Source organism: Dermacentor andersoni, chromosome 8, assembly GCF_023375885.2.
Source record: "Dermacentor andersoni chromosome 8, qqDerAnde1_hic_scaffold, whole genome shotgun sequence".
In the NCBI taxonomy this organism is placed as follows: Eukaryota; Metazoa; Arthropoda; class Arachnida; order Ixodida; family Ixodidae; genus Dermacentor; species Dermacentor andersoni.
In genome coordinates, this window is record NC_092821.1 from 15,351,450 (window position 1) to 15,372,798 (window position 21,349).

At 47.8% G+C, this 21,349-nt stretch overlaps 1 protein-coding gene across 1 annotated transcript in view; it reads left to right on the top strand.

Annotated features, from left to right (window-relative positions):
- The window catches only part of LOC129383595 (MIF4G domain-containing protein-like), a 54,466-nt gene extending 39,319 nt beyond the window's left edge, over positions 1–15,147 (top strand). The window contains exons 4-5 of the mRNA XM_055068222.1: positions 8,799–9,053; positions 14,818–15,147. Of these exons, the coding sequence (XP_054924197.1) occupies positions 8,799–9,053; positions 14,818–15,147 (585 nt within the window). The remainder of the gene's footprint in view (positions 1–8,798; positions 9,054–14,817) is intronic.
- Positions 15,148–21,349: the final 6,202 nt, after the last annotated feature.

Here is a 21,349-nt window from a genome sequence, read left to right on the forward strand (position 1 = left end):
TGGAGGTGCGGTTGCTGTTCGTCGGACTGACGAAGATCCTCCGCCGCCGACGAAGACGCCGAAGAGACCATCTCGACGACATAATAACGACACGCCGCCGTCCCGACGAAGTCAGGAAGCCAAGACTACACCGACGAAAGACGACTTGACGACGCGACGTTCCAACATCAGTTCAACACGACGCAGCCGTGATCCAACGCCAAGACCTAACTGCAATGCCAGACAAAGAACTACCGACCTCGATGTGCTTCTAGACGGCCACGCAGTTACCGTCTTAGTGGACACAGGGGCTGATTACTCCGTAATGAGTGGACACATCGCCGCCCAGTTGAAGAAAGTTAAGACCACATGGGAAGGCCCTCAAATTCGGACCGCTGGAGGACACCTCATCACGCCGACTGGAATCTGCATGGCAAGAATAACCATTCATGACCGCACTTACCCCGCCACCTTCGTTATCCTCCAACAGTGTTCACGAGACGTCATTCTCGGTATGGACTTCCTGAACCAACACGGTGCAATCATCGACCTGAAGTCGAAATCCATAACGCTGTCGGAAGATAAAGCGATACCGCCGGAGAGCCCTCGTAGTCACCACGCCTTGAGTGTGCTCGAAGATCAAGTGAGCATCCCGCCTCGCTCCAGCGTTATTTCGGTCGCCACCGAAACACCCGCTGACGTAGAAGGCGTCATTGAAGGCGACCAACATCTACTCCTCGACCGTGAAATTTGCGTCTCAAGAGGGATCGCTCGACTACACGGAGGGAAAGCTGAAGTGATGCTAACCAACTTCAGCCAAGAGTTCAAGCATATCAGCAAGGGCACGACAATCGCGTACATCGAGGAAATTGTGGAAACCAACAATGCATTTGTCCTCTCGGATTCTGCCCCATCTGCCTCGACGACCACAGTTCCGGAACCAGACTACGACATTAATCCAAGTCTCCCCGTGATTAAGCAACAGCTGCTCAGAAGTCTGCTGCGACGATACAAAGGCTGCTTTTCGACGTCATCGAGGATTCAAGAAACACCAGTCGCCAAGCATCGCATAATCACCGAGCAGTGCGCTCGACCACTCCGCCAGAGCCCTTACCGAGTTTAGCCGCGAGAACGTGAAGCTATAAGAGAACAAGTCGACGAAATGCTGCGCGACGACATCATCCAGCCGTCGAAAAGCCCGTGGGCATCCCCTGCTGTCCTGGTGAAGAAGAAGGACGGAACCCTACGTTTCTGCGTCGATTATCGTCGTCGGAACAAGATCACGAAGAAGGACGCATACCCCCTCCCACGGACAGACGACGCATTGGATCGGCTCTGCAACGCTAAATACTTCTCCTCGATGGACGTCAAGTCTGGCTATTGGCTAATAGAAGTCGACGAAAGAGATCGCGAAAAGACCACCTTCATCACCCCAGACGGCCTCTACGAGTTCAAGGTTATGCCATTTGGACTGTGCTCGGCGCCTGCAACGTTACAGCGCGTGGTGGACACGATTTTAGCAGGATTGAAGTGGCAGACCTGTCTCGTTTACTTGGATGACGTCGTGGTCTTCGTGGGAAATTTCGACGATCACCTTAGGCGGCTTGCAACAGTACTAGAGGCCATCAAGTCATCAGGGCTGACTCTGAAACCAGAAAAGTGTCGCTTCACTTACGATGAGCTTCTGTTCCTAGGTCACGTCATCAGCAAGTCTGGAGTCCGCCCCGACCAGCAGAAGACAGCTGCCATCGCAAAGTTCCCGCAGCCCATCGACAAGAAGGCAGTGCGTAGATTTCTTGCCATGTGTGCCTACTACAGGCGATTTGTCAAGGACTTTTCACGCATCGCTGAGCCGCTGACACAGCTAACTAAATGTGACGTCGAGTTCAAGTGGGAAACGCCGCAGGCCGACGCATTTCAAGAACTCAAACGACGCATGCAGTAGCCGCCCGTACTTGCGCACTTCGACGAGCACGGCGATACCGAAATACACACTGACGCCAGTAGCCTAGGCCTCGGTGCCATCCTAGTCCAGAGAAAATATGGACATGAACACCTGATAGCGTACGCTAGCTGGTCGTTGTCAAAAGCGGAAGGCAATTATTCTACAACCGAAAAGGAATGCCTCGCCATCGTTTGGGCTACAGCGAAATTTCGCCCTTACCTATATGGCAGGCCATTCAAAGTGGTCAGCGACCATCACTTGTTGTGTTGGCTATATAACTTAAAGGCCCTTCAGGACGGCTGGCATGGTGGAGCCTCAGACTACAAGAATACCACATCACTGTAACATACAAGTCCGGACGAAAACACTCAGATGCCGATTGCCTATCACGCGCCCCCATTGACCCGCCGCCGCAAGATGACGAGGATGACGACGCCTTCCTTGGAATAATAAGCGCGGAAGACTTTCCCGAACAGCAACAAGGAGACCCGGAGCTAAAAGCCCTAGTCGAGTATTTGGAAGGGCACACCGACGTTGTCCCTAGGGCATTTAAGCGTGGATTGTCTTCGTTCACGCTTCAAAAGAACCTCCTCGTGAAGAAGAACTTCTCACCAGTCCGCGCCAACTACCTTCTTGTTGTTCCGTCCGAGCTGCGTTCAGAAGTACTGCACGCCCTACATGACGATCCGACCGCTGGGCACCTCGGTTTCTCCCGGACGCTATCGAGGATTCAAGAAAGGTATTAGAGAGTTTTAGCAGAGCGTTTACGGTCCACTCCACTCAGACCGGCCTATCACAACAATTGGCACGCAGCAGCTCAGCAAAACGCTACTGGGAACACTGACGCGCGTGCGCACAGCACACATAGCGGCAGCGGAACGTGGGACGCTGACCACGTTCCGCTAGGAACCTGATTTAGCGGTGCGTAAGGGAGCGTGTAGTTGCTCTCGTAATCGTTTTACCGCCAAGCTGAGAGCACGTCAGTGGCATCTCTGGAAGGCGCTCTTGTTAGATAAGCGAAATCAATGCATTCGGTGCAGCCACCGGTGGCGTGAAACGTGTGCGGAGCAGAGCGCAAGCAAACGCTCTGCTAAAACTGTCCATTACTGGCCGCACCTAACCGCCGATATCACCCGTTACGTCAAGACATGCGGAGACTGTCAGCGACGCAAGACACCACCGACAAGGCCAGCGGGATTACTACAGCCGATCCAGCCTCCTTACCGACCTTTTCAGCAGATCGGGATGGACTTGTTGGGACCGTTTCCGACATAAACTTTCGGAAATAAGTGGATCGTCGTGGCGACAGACTATCTCACCCGCTTCGCTGAAACTAAAGCTCTACCGAAAGGCAGCGCAGCCGAAGTGGCGAAATTTTTCGTCGAGAACATTCTGCTGCGGCATGGTGCTCCAGAAGTCCTCATCACCGACAGAGGAACGGCTTTTACAGCAGAGCTCACGCAAGTCATTCTACAATACAGCCAGACAAGTCACAGGAGGACAACTGCCTATCATCCGCAGACGAATGGTCTCACGGAGCGCCTGAACAAGACCCTCGCCGACATGCTAGCAATGTACGTCGACGTCGAGCACAAGACGTGGGATTCGGTCCTGCCGTACGTAACGTTGGCTTATAACACGGCGGTGCAAGGAACAACACACATCACGCCATTTAAGCTGGTTTACGGCAGGAACCCGACGACGACGCTCGACGCCATGCTACCGCACGTCAGTGGCGAGGAATATCTTGACGTCGCTACCTATCTCCAGCGCGCCGAAGAAGCCCGACAGCTCGCCCGCCTGCGGATCAAGAACCAGCAGAGGACTGACAGCCGACACTTCAACCTCCGACGACGGTTCGTCGAGTACCAGCCCGGCGACCGTGTTTGGGTATGGACCCCGATACGCCGACGAGGACTCAGTGAGAAGCTACTGCGACGTTATTTCGGACCCTACAAGGTCATCCGACGTATTGGCGCGCTGGACTATGAGGTCGTGCCAGACGGCATTTCGCATTCACAGCGGCGTCGCGCACGATCTGAAGTGGTCCACGTGGTGCGCCTTAAACCATTTTACGGACGCTGACGAACTTCCTTATTTTGTTGTTTTCTTTGCTACGAGTGCTTTTCTTTATTACTTTCGTTTGTTTGCAGCATAGGGTCAATGCTTTTTAAGAGGGGGTTAATGACACGTGTACTTATCTTTATCGGGCGACCACGTTTCGCCACCTAACAAATGTTATCACACAGTGCAGGACGCGCCTGCATGTGTCCGAAGTTTCCGGAAAGTTATCGATGCTTCTATCCGCTTTCTGTTGTCGCCGAACCTTATGTTATCTGATTTCATCGCCTGACGGGAATGGTGTAGAACTTTGTGGAAGGCACGCAGATCCCAACGATTAGTCTGGAACATTCGACGATTGATGCATAAAAGCCGACGCGCTTGAACCGCTGATCAGATTTTCGACGATCGCCGACCGTGTTCGCCGCTATCGTTGTGCTATAAGTGTAGCCTGTCTTGTGGGCACAGGTTCGCCCAATAAAAGTTAGTTTTGTCGTTCACAGTATTGCTACTGTGTTCGACGTCGCCACCACGTGACAATATGATGCATTATAAAACCAAAGCTCTCTATCGTCTCAAATTGGCATTAACCACGCCCGTAGCATCAGTCATCACGCCACCCATGCGTCTTATGCCATAGCCGTAGCTGCGAGCCGCCGGGCACAAATCTAGACTTTGCGAACACAGAAAAACCTCGTACAAAAGGCCACCGTGACCACGTAAACAAGTAAGAAGATATGTATAAACTGGTCAATATAATTAGTTATGCAGATTAGTTTTCCCATGTTTTCGTTAATACCAGAAGAAAGAGCGTTGACCTTGTATATCAGGTAATGTTCGCGAACTAAACGATCGTGTTGGGAAGGAAGACCAGGTTCCGGTATGGTCAACCTAACACCGTCGAAAGAGCGTCCAGTTGTTCAGAGGTGTTTTCACAGAGGAAGGTGTGGGAAATGCTTTGCGTGAGTACGATCATTAATCAATCGGAATGTAAACAGCGTTCCTGTTTGACCAGTATGTTGCTGGTGGCAAGAACTACACTCAAGCCGATAAATGGCGCTTAACGTGTCACACTTGAAGCTGCCTTTGATGCGGAGTGCGAAGTTTGAAGCCAAGCTTTTCGCTGCTATTATAGTTAGCATATGTGCGAATACTTTACAGCTTGGCTTCCTGCATGGACTGCAAACTGCGGGTACGCAGGCGCCGATTGCTGAAGTGCTTATCAAATCGCGAATGTTTTTGACCGTCGGTACACAACTCGCGGTGCCTCTGGAAAGATTGTTCTAAGTCTTTCACTTTAGTCTACAATATTTTGATGCCTTTTGAGAATGGCAGAAACATTCGGAATTCACGCTGAGAAGGTCAAAACTGTGGACAGGCGCCAATATCTCCATTTCCAAAACAGCCACGTTCGTCATTTTAAAGCCGCAATTGCCTATAGCCAGACGCACCGTATTTAGCGTATATGCTATGACCAAAAAGATTTCGATGTTAACTGCGAAGAGTGAAAGACTACACTCATGGACCGCCAGGACCCTAGGAAAATTATTGATTACACAATAAAACGAGCCAGTAACTTGAAAGGGGAGATATTCTCATGAAGTCAAAGCCAGCGGCGACCACTCCTGCAGCTAACTTTATTTTGATGCAATCGGCGTCAATTCCGAATGTTTCCGCCATTCGAAAAAATATGTTTGAACCACCCACACCCAGGGCCTCCATGTGGCGCAAAGAAGCTACTGAACTAATTGAAGTCCTCAAGCTAAAATTTGTAGAAAAATCGCAAAGTACGACTTACACACCCCCTGCAGACATGATAGCGTTGGATTGTACTTTGACTATACGAGAAAACATAATTGTGCTACGCGAAAACTGAAAGAAACCCCTTTTCCAGCGTTTGTGCCAATTCTAGACCGGCCACGGCGTCCGCCATTTGTGCCCGCCATGGCGTGAGTGTCTTGGAGGCGACGGAGCGGCACACCCGCTTCCTTGCAATGCCTCCAGATGGCGCTCGCCTACGCCGCATCGCAGCTCCCGCCAGTGGCGGCCTTGTTGCATAGCTTTCGCGGCCAGCGTTTCCCGGTAAACATTAATGACACACGCTCCAGTTTGACGTAGTAGTTCTGCGGAAACCCGCAAGGTGGAGAGAAGTAATGAATAAAGGGAAATCAGACATCCACCCGTTCGTAGCAATTGCTGAAAGGAAACCTATGAGGCTTTGAGGCTATGAGGCTTTGAAACTATGAGGCTTTTCTTTCGAGGAACCCGTTGGGTTTCCTTTGTAGCAATCGCTACGAACGGGTGGATGTCTGATTTTCCCTTTATTCACGCTCCAGTTCCCGGGAAGCGTGAAACGTAGTGAGACATTTTTTAATGCGAAGCTTAAGCGTCCTCCATCTTTTTTTTTTTTTTTCTGTGTTGCCATATATCCATTGCCTTCGTTTATCCATATACCAAGTATTTATATTCTTTTACGGGAGGTATTTTCTGGCCCTCTAATGAGATTGTCTGACCACTGCTTTCATTGTATATCATAACACCTTATTTTTTTAAGCTAAATGACTAAATTCTCGTCTTCCTGTACAGAGATAACAGCCAGACGTCGCATATCACTTTGCTCGCTAGGTAGCAACACAACGTCGTCCGCATAAAATAAACCTCGAAGCTGCTCCTCTACTATTGTACTCTCCTATTTGTATAAAATATTAAGCCCGATATTACTTCCCTCTTGCACCCTTGCCATCCTCACCCTGTACATCATAAACAGCAGTGGGGATAAAAGGCACCCTTGCATCAGTCGCTTGTTGATATCCCCTTTCTCCTCGCTCCTCATCCCTTCCCACTCAAAGCAAACGGTATTTTCATGGTAAATCTCTTAAAAGCTGCATACGATCGTCCCACAAAATGTCGCGGTTTATGTCTAAAAAGGCCACTTATAACGGTCTCCTGTCTGCTCTGGATATTTTAATACACGGAGTAGGGACAAATAAGTTATCATCCAGACGCCTACTTATTCTGAAGCCATTCTGAAGCTCTCCCTCAATGCAATTATTCTCTGCCCATGTTTGCAGCTTTAATTTATTTGCCTGCAGTGATAACCTGTTTATTACCGATGTAATGGTCAACGGTCTATACGAGTGAATTCTATCTGTCTCCGCCTTACATTTATAAATTAAATTCATTCAACTTTGTCGCCAAATGTCTGCTATTCGTCTATGTTTAAAGTTTTTTCTACTGCTTTCAACTGAGCTTCGTCACTTGTCGGTCCTAGTTTATTAATCAGCCTAACGGGAACCTCGTCTAGCCCTGTGGCTGTGCGCTTAGGAATTTTCTCTTCGGCTTTCTTCCAGTTGAAATTTGTCAGCACCAGCTCCTTTTCCATGTGGTTCTCTTTCATGCTCTTTTTTTCCTCAAAGACAACCTCGTCATTCCGTTGGAAAGACCGGCTGTTATTTTTCTGATGTAATTTAAGCCGCGTACCTTTCCAGTTTGTTTCCATCTTCGTCCAGGATATGTTGTTGTATTGTTGTTGACTTCCCGCCTAATAAGTTTATGTTGTTCCAAATATTGTACGTGCAACCTTCTTTTTCTCACATATTTCTTACAACCAACGTTCACTTTCACCTTTTCTCTTGGCTTGCACCAGTATTTGCACCATAAATTCTTTCTCCCGGTATATTTCCCATTTACTGGCTACTTCATCCTGTGGGAACTGCAATTTTTTGCCAGCCTGTGCTCTCGGGATGTTTTCTGTCGCTAGGCGATCGATTCTCGTATCTCACTGTTCCACTACCATTTCAGTTCCTTTCCCGTATTTCTGTCATTATCAAACTTACAAGCTCACTATATTCCCACTCTTTGCTTGGCCACTTTCCAAGGTCTTCCTCGGCTCTTGTGACTATATTTGTTATTTTTTGAGCGTTCAAATGTCGACTGGCCACATTGCGCACCTTGCTCTCTTTCTCAACTACATATGCCATTTTGATAATATCGGCGCTTAGACATTCCGTAACTCTTGGTTCTCTCTGCAACTATTTCCAGCCCACAAATACGTTCCGCCCAGCCAAGTTTTCTTTCCACTCACTGTACAATATAACCAAAGATGCTCTTGAAATTTCGAATTTACTCTTTGCCATTTGGCTCTCTGGTGGATGAGCATTCCGACTCCCACTCCCTTTCTTTCGGATCTAGTTTTGTTGCACCCACCCCAAACATAATTCTCATTCACTGGCGGCGATTCCGAATCTTTGAGGTGCATACACCCCTATTCGTTCTCTAGTGAACTCCTCCTTATTCTCTCCCCACTTTTCTGTTCTTCGGCAACACTGCATGTTCATGTAGCCTATTGCATGGCGAGGTCTCTTTGTTGTTTTCCTCCTTCTCTGTTATTGACGGCGATGCTATTCTGAGGTTCCCCAAAGGTAGCTTCTTCATTACTACCTATACTGGCCTACTGAGGACCTGTGGGCACCAAAAATGCAACCTCGTGACCAACAAGTCGCCAGCCCACTTCTAGTCCAAGTCTGTAATTGAAGTGCATACCGTGTCGTTGAAAACCAGCACACGTTCTCACTTCCCTGTTGACTTCTACAACCTCGAAACCTTTCTCTCAGCTCATTGTCCATATAGCAAGACAAGGACGCAAACGCCCTCCGGTGGCACTGCACGAGACCTAGGGTGCGCGCGAGCAAGATCACAGCAGCGTCGCCCGAAAAGTAGGGAGAAGAAGCAAAGAAAGCTCCGCTTTATTACTGTTGCTTTAGCATGTGTCGGTAAAGTTCATTCTGTTTCCTTCCATACATCACCTGCGCAGGTGGACAAAACGAGGGCGTTCTTGTGCGCCCTGATCAAGACAACCCGTGAGTGGTTTGATCGGCGCGCTGAGCTGCTGCAGGCGCCCAATGGCTACCCACGACGGTGGACGGCCTACGTGTTCCTGGTGACCGAGCTCTTCGTGGGACTGAAGCGGCAAAGAGCTCACGTCAGCACCATCGCGCTATTGGCGTTGTTGCTCCTCCAGTCTTGCCTAGTTATTCTACGGACACCAATGACTGGCAGCAGCACTGAGGCGAGTATGTTTTTGCATCGAGGTGGCACAGAGTTTCATACTAACATCAATAGGGGGAAATGTGGCGCTAGTGTCGCCGCCTGTCACCGGCACAGCGCCATGGCTGCGGTTTTTGTCCAGCATGGGAATAGTGGATATAGCTTCATCCCTCTGCTTTCAAGCATAAAAAGGTTTTCATCCTTTAACGTAATGTTTTCACTGAAAAATTGAAGTGGTGCAATTAGCCTAGTTTACCCCTTAATGTTTATCATCGTACTGCCTGCACATCAATGGTCGAAATACTGGTCTAGGCACACATACATTCGGAAGTGTCACAACTTATTTATGCATTCAAGGTTATGTGGTAGAATGAAGCTGTTCCTTATGTGAAACACGCCACCGCTCTAAAGAAATGTTCTTCGAATAGGACATAAAGTTGAACCACAAAACAAAAAAATAATAGCTTCCTTTCAAAACGAGACTGTGCCAACTCGATAAAAGATACCACGTACCGACCACTATTTCGTTCCTGTTACAATGACTGCTACCCTCGATTTTCCGCTAGTAATATCATAATAGAATTCATGGCTCTGAACACTTTATCGACTTCCTCCAGTTTGTGGCATAGATAATAAGCACAGCGATACCAGACTGAGCTTCACGGGTTTCATCAGCCAGTAGGATCGCGTGAGATGAATTCTGTAATTTAATTTTTATTTATATAAGATGGTTTTCAACTGAGCGCTTCCTTAAAAAGTTTTTCCATGTTCGAAACAGCAAGCTGGGCTACTTGGTAGGTCACAATGTTCGTAAGCGAGCAGCACTAAACGGACGATTGCAGCGCTTGTGATGTGTTATTCCTTGTCCGTCGTCCATATCGCGCTGCTCGCTTACGAAGATTTTTTCCATAGTAGCCATTTCAAACAAGGCGTATTCTTAAAACGCGTCTGCGGGCAGAGCGCAATGCCCTCAATGCGTCCACCCTACTGGAATGCGAGTTAACACTTTATAGGTACTTATTTTAACAATGAGTAAAATATTGCGGGTATGTGACAAAACCTGCCGCGCCTACGGTGCAACAAAGTCTGCAATTTGTTACTCCTAATAGAATAAGTTTCGGAAATTGTTGGCAAGCAGCAACATACTAATGTGATAGAATCAACAAACTCTACCATGCGGAACTTCGACATTATAACAAGCGCCAAGGAACGCGGACACGAACACGATACATTTACGGGGTATGCACTGAGCTGGAACCGCTCCATGTTTGATTACTGCGATCAAAAAGCCTCAAATCCATCAAGTGGGTACTTGACATTAAACGTTGAGTTGCTATGCATAACCCTAATCTTACTTTTCGTGTGTTGCCTAGAGAAATGCAAATGGCTTAAGTCATTGCGATGTTTACACAAGGGGACCAAAACGATGTATTAATTATCATTAGCAGCAGCAGCAGCAGCCTGGCTACCCGCACGGCAGGGCAAAGGTCTCTCCCATACTTCTCCAACTACGCCGGACATGTGCTAATTGTGGCCATGTTCTCCCTGCAAACTTCTTAACCTCATCCGCCCATCTAACTTTCTGCCGCCCCCTGCTACCGTTCCCTTCTCTTGGAATCCACTCCGTAACCCTTAATGATCATCTCTTTCCTCCTCACTACATGCCCTGCCCATGCCTATTTCTTTTTCTTGTTTTCAACTAAGATGTCATTACCTCGCGTTTGTTCCCTCACCCAGTCTGCTCTCTTCTTATCCCTTAACGTTACACCCATCATTCTTCTTTCTATAGCTCATTGCGTCGTCCTCAATTTAAGCACAATCCTTTTCGTAAGCCTCCAGGTTTCTGCCCCGTACGTGAGTACTGGTATTACACAGCTGTTATGCAGTTTTCTCTTGAAGGATAATGGCAACCTGCTGTTTCTGATCTGAGAATGCCTGCCAAACGTACCCCAGCCCATGCTTATTCTGATTATTTCGGTCTCATGATCCGGATCCACGGTCACTACCTGGCCTAAGTCGATGTATTCCCTTACCACTTGAGGTGCCTCGCTACCTATCGTAAACTGCTGTTGTCTTCCGAGACTGTTAAATATTTCTTTCGTTTTCTGCAGATTAAGGTTTAGACCCACCCTTCTGCTTTGCCTGTATAGGTCAGTGAGCATGCATTGCATTTGTTCCTCTGAGTTACTAAGCAAGGCAATACCATCAGCGAATCGCAAGTTACTGAGGTAGTCTCCATTCACTCTTATCCCCAATTCTTCCCAATCCGGGTCTCTGAATACCTCCCGTAAACATGCTTTGAATAGCGTTGGAGAGATTGTATCCCCCTGCCTGACGCCCTTCTTTATTGGGATTTTGTTGCTTTCTTTATGGAGGACTGCGGTGGCTGTAGAGCCGCTATAGATATCTTTCAGTATATTTACATATGGCTCGTCTACACACTGATTCCGTAATTATCGACTCATTGCGATTCTCCCCATCTTTTCGAAAGGCATAAAACTAATTCGTTTGAGGCTCCTTACGATTTTTTATGAGCACAATGTTTTTCAACATGCGTTTAGAAAGAACCACTCAATGAGACAGCACTTGTCACACACAAGAAAGAATAGAAGCCCTTACCATCAGGGATAGTATTGTGGAAAAGCGTTTCGTCTGATAAAACCATTCGCTACTGCTTCTCAAGCTTCTCAGATGCGGTGTTTGGAGAACTGTTCATGCGCTGCAGCAGTCGTATTTAGCGCAGTGAACACAGTGTGCAGATATAGGCAACGTGATTTCTACACCTCAACCTTTCTGTACCGGCGTACCACAAAGCAATATGCTTGGCTCGCTTTTGTCTCTGATCTATGTCAACCATATTGCATACAGCGCAGCTTACGTTAAGTTAATGTCTTATAAGAATTATTCGTTTTTGTTCCTCGCCATTCAGACGAGGAAATTGGACAAAAGAAAATGAAGGAATCTCGTGTTTTGCTTGTCAAAACGACGATTTGATTATGAGGCACTCTGTAGCGGGGGGACACCGTCTGAATTTTGACCACCAGGATATCTTTCACGTGCCCCGAAAGCACGGGACCTCCCCCCCCCCCCCTCCCACAGGTGTTTTTGCATTTCACCGCCATCGAAATGCCGCCACCGCTGCCGGTGACCCGTGACCCCGTGCTCAGCAGCGTAACAACAAAGTCACCGCTGCGGGTATAATAAAGACAAATAAAATGCTACAGGACAGAAATGCTTGGACAGACGACAATTTCATAAGGACAAACTGGAGTAAAAGATAAATGGTGCTATATCTGCCAAAAGGGAAGAAGGTAAGCGCTATGACGTATGCTTAGACAAGAACGTAATAAAATTCGTTGACGGTGTGAAAGCATTCGGCATGGTTTCTTCTAAGTTTTTAATCAAAACTCTGCTCTTCTGTGGGCGTGGTTGCGCGACTAAAACGTCTCATTCCAACAAGTTAAAATCTTGCATTCCTTTGTCCTGTTGCAGTCATTTTTTTCCAACCTACAGTACTGTAGCATTGTCTAGGATATTATTGGAATAGGGAATGTCACAGTTACATTTGCTTCAGAAAAAAAAAAATGTCCCACGTTTAGCTACCATACCCTTTCTACCATGCAACCTAAGTCTACATTAAGCAATCTGACATTTTGTCGGTGCTATCATCCACAGATATCTATATATATATATATATATATATATATATATATATATATATATATATATATATATATATATATATATATATATATATATATATATATATATATATATACAGTCGCTTATTAAAACGTAGCCCTCACGTAATGTACAGCACTGACTGAAACATATTTTTTGCGGCTAGTTTTCATTCGACAGACACGGCATAAAGGAATGTGGGCGGTCCCCACATTCCCAGCACATTACAGTTCTCAGTTATTGCGCTGTACGTTGCCGGTACTGTAAGACAAGATCCATACAGAAAAGGTGGCTCTTGTTTCTGAACCACTTTTCAGCACTGAAATCATCTTGCTGGAATAATTCAAGGTCATTTCCTTGTGTTTCTCTATTACTCTTCTTTTTGCAGCCGTGACTCTGTGCTTTTCGATTGTCGCGTTCCCCAGGTATATTGCTGATGCCTTGCTGCAGGTTGTATAAATGCTGATATGTCGTGGTGTTCTTTGTTGAAGTGGCGAAAAGCTCTTTTTCTTTCTTAACATTTGCTTTCTCTCACACAAGCTGATGTATGATTGTCTAGTGATCCACACATTTTTTCAATGTTCCTCTATAAGGAGTATTTAACTGGGTTGTATACTGTCACGTATCGCGACGGTGAAAAGTTACACTGGCACAACGGCGATCGTCACAAAAATTTTTGTTTATTGCGTGTACCTGTACTCAGAAAAACAAGTTGCACTCCGGCAGAACAATGTCAAGAGCACATGAAACGATCGACAAGATCTGGTTTGTGGGTCAGACTCGTCGGCTATTTATACATGACTCACTGATATGTCTAGAATAATCACTGATGCTCGCGTGCCTTCCAGAATTGACAATACTCTTAGCGTCGCGCAATCAATCTGACTGCAAGGTTCAGTGAATACATAAACTACAGATGGAATCGCTTGGAACAACTCACAATGTTCTGACGCACGCGAGTACTCCTTGAGCCCCGCAATAACTCTAGAAGTTGTGAGCTGGCGAAAGCGTTCACCAGCAAAAGGGTCGCTGATGTAAGCGTGCCTAGCCTCTCCCCCTTCCGGCTCCTTCTTCCGGCTCCATCACAGGTGTTTGACGGGACCCTTAATGCCCGTTAAGGCCTATTTTTACGTTCTACCTGCCTGCAGGATCAATCATTTGTTGATAGTATGTTTGACTGCACTAACGCCACTGGACGCGAAAGTCTACTAAAGTGGTACCTTTTAAAATCTTGCGCATTTTATGTGCAATTAATTCACCCAACAATTCATTATCACAGCAGCTATATTAAAGGACAGGAGTAGGCTGCCCATAATATGTATTCAAGATTTGAAGTTTTCGAGTTTAGGTGAGTACTTCATGTGTTAACTAAGCTAAATAATAAATCGAGGTCATAGCAAACCATACTTTAGGTTGCTCGAAAGGATAGTGTACAATACTATGCCGGTTCCATCCCCGTATCGTACAGGGGCTTTAAGGCTTGCCACAAGTTAGCTAAAACACTCGGTATGGTTCATGTTGTTGCCAGTGCGTCTCATATCTATAGGTGCTTAATAATGCCTGCCGTAGAGCAAGTATCCATGTTTTTTCTTGCCCTGCAAGTAGTATTTGGCAAAAAAGACGTAAATAAGTTTCTTACCGTCCTTCCCGATGACTATGGCTCCCACAACTGTGGCCACAGCCTAAAGTTACAAATATTATGTGAAGTACACAATACTACACTGTCCTGTTCTAAATATAGGCTGCGGGTTACAGTATTCATGAGCCAAGAAGAGAGAATACCCGTTCATAGAATGTCGAAAACATATGTTTGGTCTTCACTCATCAGGATGGTGAACTAACTCTAGTAATCCTTAAGCTTGGATGCCATCAGCAGCCCTTTCCACCAGCGAAAGCTGGTCTCGTGGCCGGAGCTCGCCAAGGCTCTCTCCCGAAGCAAAGGTGGAGGTTCGGGGGAGTGAGAGGGGATTGATAGCATGCGCCTGCCGTGTGTCTCAGCGTCCGAGGCTCCCCCCAGAAGCGGCAATGTGGAGAGTGCTAGTTAGGGTAGAATAAGCTCCCGCAATGCCTTTGGTAATTACAGCTACCCTCAAATCTCGTTCCAGATGGAGTGCCTGCGGTGGGTGCTGACGGTCGCCGGCCGCGACGTGCAGAGCACAAACGCGTGGCTCATGGTGACGTTGATTAGGCGCATGCGCAATGCCTTCGCGCAGTCGGATGCATCGACTATGGCGCGCCACACGCTCCTCGAACTGATCGAGCTGCACGCCTCCGGCTGGCAGCTGAACGCGGCGCAACTTCAGTACTATTGCCCGCATGCGAGACTGCACTGCTCCGAGGCGGGCGACAACAGCGCCGCAGTAGCTGCCGGTCCACATTTTGGGAATGCGAATGCCAGCTGCGTAGGTGTGCGTGCCACGCAGCGAGCTGTTTAAGCACACGTGCTGGTCAGCGCAACATCTGATATCTGTGCTGCCAGGAAAGTTCGGAGCGTGCAATATTGCCGGCTCCAGTCAATCTCCAGCAGAAATTTGTAACTGCACCGGTTCCCGCTCACTCCAACGAATAAATGCGAACTTATTTCAGCGTCTCCGTTGTCATCGCTCTTGTTTCGCAAAAGCTTTTGTTTTAGGTTTTGGACGACGCAAGGAGCTTGCATGGTCACTTTCAGCTAGCATCCTTTCTGCAATATTATCTTTAACCAGAACAATGGTCACTCAATGCCTGTCCTCGCGCCCTCTCTTGTGCATGCGCTAAATTGAATAACGTTTACTTTAGATTTCTTTTTTTTTTTCGATATACGCGGTGAAGATGACCGCCAGTCCAGCACAAGAGGTTCTCACCCATGCAGCAATAACTTAATGAGTGCGGATGTCTTTTTAAGTTAGGATGTATAAGTATCAAACATTTATTTGTGAATTTGGGGTAAAGAACTACCGTTATAAACATTGCCGTGCGTCATTACTCCAAGTCGCAAATGTTTACGGAATACTGATATCGAAAAAACATTCTGGCAGTTAATGTTGCGCTCTTCTTTCGGCTTCCACATGCCCTGGAAAATTTCAAAAGATCTTCAGATTTTATTTGCGTCAGTCACCGTTAAGTTGCAGGCAATAATCTGGAACATCGTTCGAATTTCGCTAACATTTATTTTAGTATCCTTTCACTTAAAGCTTTTCCAGAATCATCGTAGTTACCGATTAACGTAGCCGAAAATGTTGAACAAAACATAAGTTGAAATATGCAAAATGTTTCCCATTAGGAAGCACGGAGCCATTTGCTGGTCGTGTAAATAACACGCGTGCTGTGATCACCCCGGCTGAGCCCTGCTTTCCCACTGAGAATATTTAATGGCCATGCTATTCAGTGCGCGTGGGTGCGTAGTCACGTGATATTTTTCGCACAGCATGGCCTTCCTTTATTTGCCAGAAAAAGCAATTAGGCTCAGTTCACTTTGCTGGAAACATATCATTTTTATGTGTCTAACGACTCTCTACAGCCGCCTCATTGACATTAGTTTCTGCAGTTAAAAAGTTAACCACTTTACTGGCGGCTTCTAGACAGCACTAGCACCATGCACTTTACGTTATTCGAGTAGTGCACGATAGCTGCGACGCCATATGTACATGGTGTATAATTTATAAAGGATAATTTATAAAGCGTGGTTTCAACGAATACGTGCCACAACTCGTCACCGCGGCGCTGTCGTCATCGACAGACGCATCGTCTGCAGCGCACTACTTAAGCAGCCGGCGAAAGCTGCCCCACTTTTGTGGGCATGTAAAGCGCCATTTCGATTGTTGTTGTTTTTTTTTTGGCACAAGAATTATATGGACATTCCAGGTGGATTTCAGCTGTCGACATCGGCATCGGTGTCGCCGTCACCGTGAGGTTGCGTATGAGGGAAAGTGTGTGAAGGTGAGCCGCCGAACACAGTTCAATCTCGCGTGCGCAAGCGAGGAACGCGGCCCGAATGCGTGCCCCCTCATGTGGCGCTCGAGGCAGGGTGGTGAGGCGACGGAGGAGGGGCATTCTTCTCCGGTGGCGGCTATGGTGCCTCGATGTCCCCCTCCCCCGCCGCTCCATACAGAGTGGACAGAACCGCGGAGTCTACTACGGTGTTGGCCACGCGAATCGCGGACGCGCCAGTGAGACGCCTTTGGCGGACGCCGTAGGGCCGCATTGCCAGCGCTCGTGCGTCCTGAAACCGGTCTGCGACGTGGCTAAAGTGCGCCAACGTGGGCGCCTCATGTTCAAAGCGATCTACGAAGTTTGCAGAGTGCGCGTATTGCCGGTAGCGTCGTATCCGCTGTGCGTTCGACGTTTCGTACGCGTTGAAGCGACATATGCACGGTGGTCAATTGGCTCTCGGTGTTGCCGCAATTCCTAACTCCAGTGTTTTCACAGAAAGTCCCAGCTCTCATCGAGCGATGTGTTCATCGAGCTCTCATCGAGCTCTCATCGAGCGATGTTCATGTTTACCTGTGTGCGTTTGACACCATGCTGGTTAATCCATGATACAATTTGTAAGTGCGACTGAACAAGGACGTAGAAAGAAGCAGACAGACAGACTGCGCTGTCTCCGTATGTCAGTTTCTTTCTACATCCTCGTTAAGTCACGCTTACGCTTCTGTCATATTTAATTTAGTTAGTAAGCCAATGTGTACAAGTATATACGGCAGATAAAATTACTATCTTTACTTAGTACAGCTATCGACTAATTGGCTATCGCAATCGGTACATCACCTTTCCGACGGAACTGCTAATTTTGTTGATGACGATCATCGCCAATGCAACCTTGTGGAATCATCGCGTCAGCACCGCACACGCGCCGGTGTTTGTGCTGCCACCCACCTTCACCGCTGGAATCAGCTTGCAAGATTTCACTATGATACAGGCGTCCCGCTACAGTACGTCAGAGTGCGGTTTTAATGGCTCCGTGCTGCAACTCGTCAACCCGACGCCGTCCTCATCGACAGAATGATGGTCTCCAGTGCACTACTAAAGCAGCGGGCAACAGCCGCCCCCCTTTGTGGGCATGGAAGTGCGACAGCGCTGCAGACGCACGAAACGCCATTTCGTTTTTATGACGCAGCTAATCGCCGTTACTACCTTGTGGAATCATCCGGTCAGCACCGCACACGCGCCGTCGTTTTTTGTGTCACCAACATCCTTCGCCGGAATCGGCTTTCAAGATTTCCCGATAATGGCTGCGTCCCGCTGGGATACGGCAGACCGCAGTTTCAATAAATCTGTGCTGCAACTCATCTCCGAGGTGCCATTTTCATCGTCCGACGGATCGTCTTCAGTGCACTAGTAAAGCAGCCGGCAAGAACCGCCTCCGCTTCGTGGGCATGGAATTGCGACAGCCCCGTAGACGCATGAAAGGCCATTTCTTTTTGTGATTCACGTAAGCACCGTTACTACCAGGTGGAATCATCCTGTCAACAACGCACGCGCGCCGTCGTTTTTTCTTGCGCCACCCACGTTGACCGCCGGAATCATCTTCCATGATTTCCCGATAGTGGAGGCGTCGTGCTGCACCTCGTCACTGAGGCGCCGTCCTCATCGACAGACGGATCGTCTTCAGTGCACTACTATAGCAGCCGGCAAGAGCAGCCCCCATTTTGTTGGCGTGTCAGTACGACAGCCATGCAGCGGCAACAGACGCCATTTCGTTTTTTACGCAGGTGGGTTTAGTTCGACTATTTTGTAAAAAGGCTGAGCACGTTTGCTTATTCGTTCTTCCATGCCAACAAGTGTTTTTTTTTTCTTGCGAATGTGTCCATGTTATGGAGTTATTCTTGTATCTTGCTGTATTTTTCTGGTGATACATCGTTATCTTAACCAAAAATGCGCGAAGTCACCTGCCTCTCAGGGACATGTCGTTACTGTATTCTAATGTCTGAAGCGTTGTCGGCAAGCGGGACACCATCTGCCATTTTCGATTCTTGCGCTGTTGATGTGCTTGTTCCGACAGAAACCTGGCTGTCTAATAAAATCTGCAATAACGAGTTATTCTTTGTGAAAAGAACCACGTCCTTTACCGTTGGAATCGTGATGATAAATTGGCATGTTGGTTTCTGTTGCAGATGAGGTAAAATCTAGTGTTGTTGCAGTTACTAACTTCAAATTTATTTTTGTCCATGCTGATATAAACCGTGAAAGTGCTCTATTATGTGCGTGCTATCGACCACCATGTTCGGCATCTACCTTTTTCATTAATCTGCATGATGTACTAAACCACTTGGTGTTCCAGTTCTCACATTGAGTAGCACTCCTTCTAGGCGATTTCAATCTACCAAAAATTAGCTGGTCTCTTCCCTGTCCTGTTGCGGAGGGATCACGCGAAAGTCAGTCATTCCTTGAGCTTTGCCTTAACTTTAACCTTACATAGCTTGTATCAACACCTACTGAACCTGGGACCACAGCGTCTAACATTGACTTAGTACTCGATACTGAGCCACAACTTACAAATTCCATTGATTACTTTCCCCGTGTAAGCGACCACTGCTTCATTCACCTGAACGTCAAACAGCGTGTCTCTCCTGCTGTTAGCAACCTTCAATTGATCAAGGATTACGCGACAAGGAATTATGCTCCAAATAACAGCGAGCTCTCATTCTTCAGCGAGAGATACATACCTTCATTCTTCGATGGCACAGTTGAATAAAACGGGAGATGTTTTTACTAGTAGCTGTATCGTGTTTGAAGTAACGGACCGAGGCGACTTGTTGCTGAGCAAAGACCAACTGGTTGTTTATTCGTACGCTTATGTACTTGCGTAGGCAGTGAGGGAAAGGAGAGCGAGGGAAAGAAGTGGCAAACGATATCGGCGCACATGCGCGATAGCCCATTCTGATACATCTTTTCTTCATACAATTGGGAGACTTGCTTGTCTTCACACAAACAAACACACACTCACAAAAAAACAAAGTTAAGCTAGCAGATTTGACGAAAGTTTTCGTCGTAGCAAAGACGCTTCGGCTCCGTCCGGGATCTGATAGATCGACGAATTGTTGGCAGTGCGGATGGGTTTCCCGGTGTGTCTTGTTGCCCGGCTGAGTCAGGAACCCCGGTCATTTGCCGGCTTGAGCAGCGGTCGGCTGTCGCAGTGTCACCTGCGTCGTTTACCGCTTCAAAGTCTTCGATCGGTTGTAATAGGTTATTCGGTTGCGGCTCAGTGTCATCCCGGCTGCTCTCGTAGTCGTTCACGTTTTCGCAGTGCTCGTCTGTTCGCCGCAAATGTCGATTGCGCCTCACCTGTTAGTGGTTCTCAGTTTGGACCATATACGAACGTGGTGCTGCTTCTTTAAGCACCGTTGCTTTGCGTGACCAGTTCCCATTTTTTATCCGAACGACGTTTCCTTCTTCAAGAGGCGATATTGGCTTGCCCCGCAATGATTGCCGATGTTTTGATACAGGGCATCCCCCATCAGTGTTGAACTCGTGAACAGTTGTCCGAAGACGACGACCTTGCAGCAACTCTCCGGGAGACCGTCCATCTTCTAAGGGAGACGATCGATAAGCCAAAAGGCCCAACCAGAAATCCTCACGGCATTCCGTAGCTTTCTTGAGAATTCTTTTAACAATCTGTACCCCCTTTTCGGCTAGGCCGTTTGAGCGCGGGAAATTAGGGCTGGATGTTATATGTTCGAAGTCGTACCGCCTTGCGAAAGCAGCGAAGTCACTTGAAGCGAACTGGGGCCCGTTGTCAGTGCAGACTTGCGCAGGAATGCCATAGCGAGAGAATATGGCAGATATCTTAGAAATGGTTTCCGTCGCTGTTGTGCCCACCAACCTTTCAACCTCTGGGAAGTTCGAGTGGTCGTCATACACTACCACGTACGAGTGCCCTGCGTATTAGAACAGGTCAATTCCGACACGGTGCCATGGTCGTTCCGGTGTAGGCCGCAAGGGCTCGCTGGGTTGGCTGTAGGCGTATTTTTGACACACATGGCACGTTCGTACCAGGTTCTCAATATCACTGCCGAGTCCTGGCCAAAAAACTAGCCTACGTGCCCTGGCCTTGCATTTGTTCTCTCCCAAGTGACCCTCGTGTATCCGCCGCAGAATTTCGGCCCTCATGGCTTTTGATACGGATGTGAACGGCTTAAGTTCCCCTTGAATGGCCGCACCTGTGTTTAGTTGTTCTATAACGCTGCTTAAATGCGGATCCGTGCAAGTTTCTTCTTCCAGTCGTTGCTTTGTTCTCGTGCTTACATGGCTCGCGACCACTTGAACTGTGTGGATATCCACGTCTTCCGTTTCTTCAGCGCACCCAGGCAGCGTGGCAGCACGGGACAGCATATCTGCGAGCAGCAAGTCTTTCCCAGTGATGAACTGCAAGACAATCATATTTGAAGAGACGGATAAAAAATCGCTGCAGCCTTGGCGGCATGTCCACAACACTTTTTTGAGCGATAGTAATCAGTGGCCTGTGATCAGTTTCGACCAAGATCCTGCGGCCATACACAAACTGATGAAACTTTTCGCACGCAAAAACTATAGCGAGCGCCTCCTTTTCGATTTGAGCATACCGCGTTTCACTCTCGCTCAGAACCCGCGATGCGTACGTGACTGGACGCCAGTCGTTTCCGTGCTTTTGCAATAAGGCGGCACCAATGCCGGTTCCCG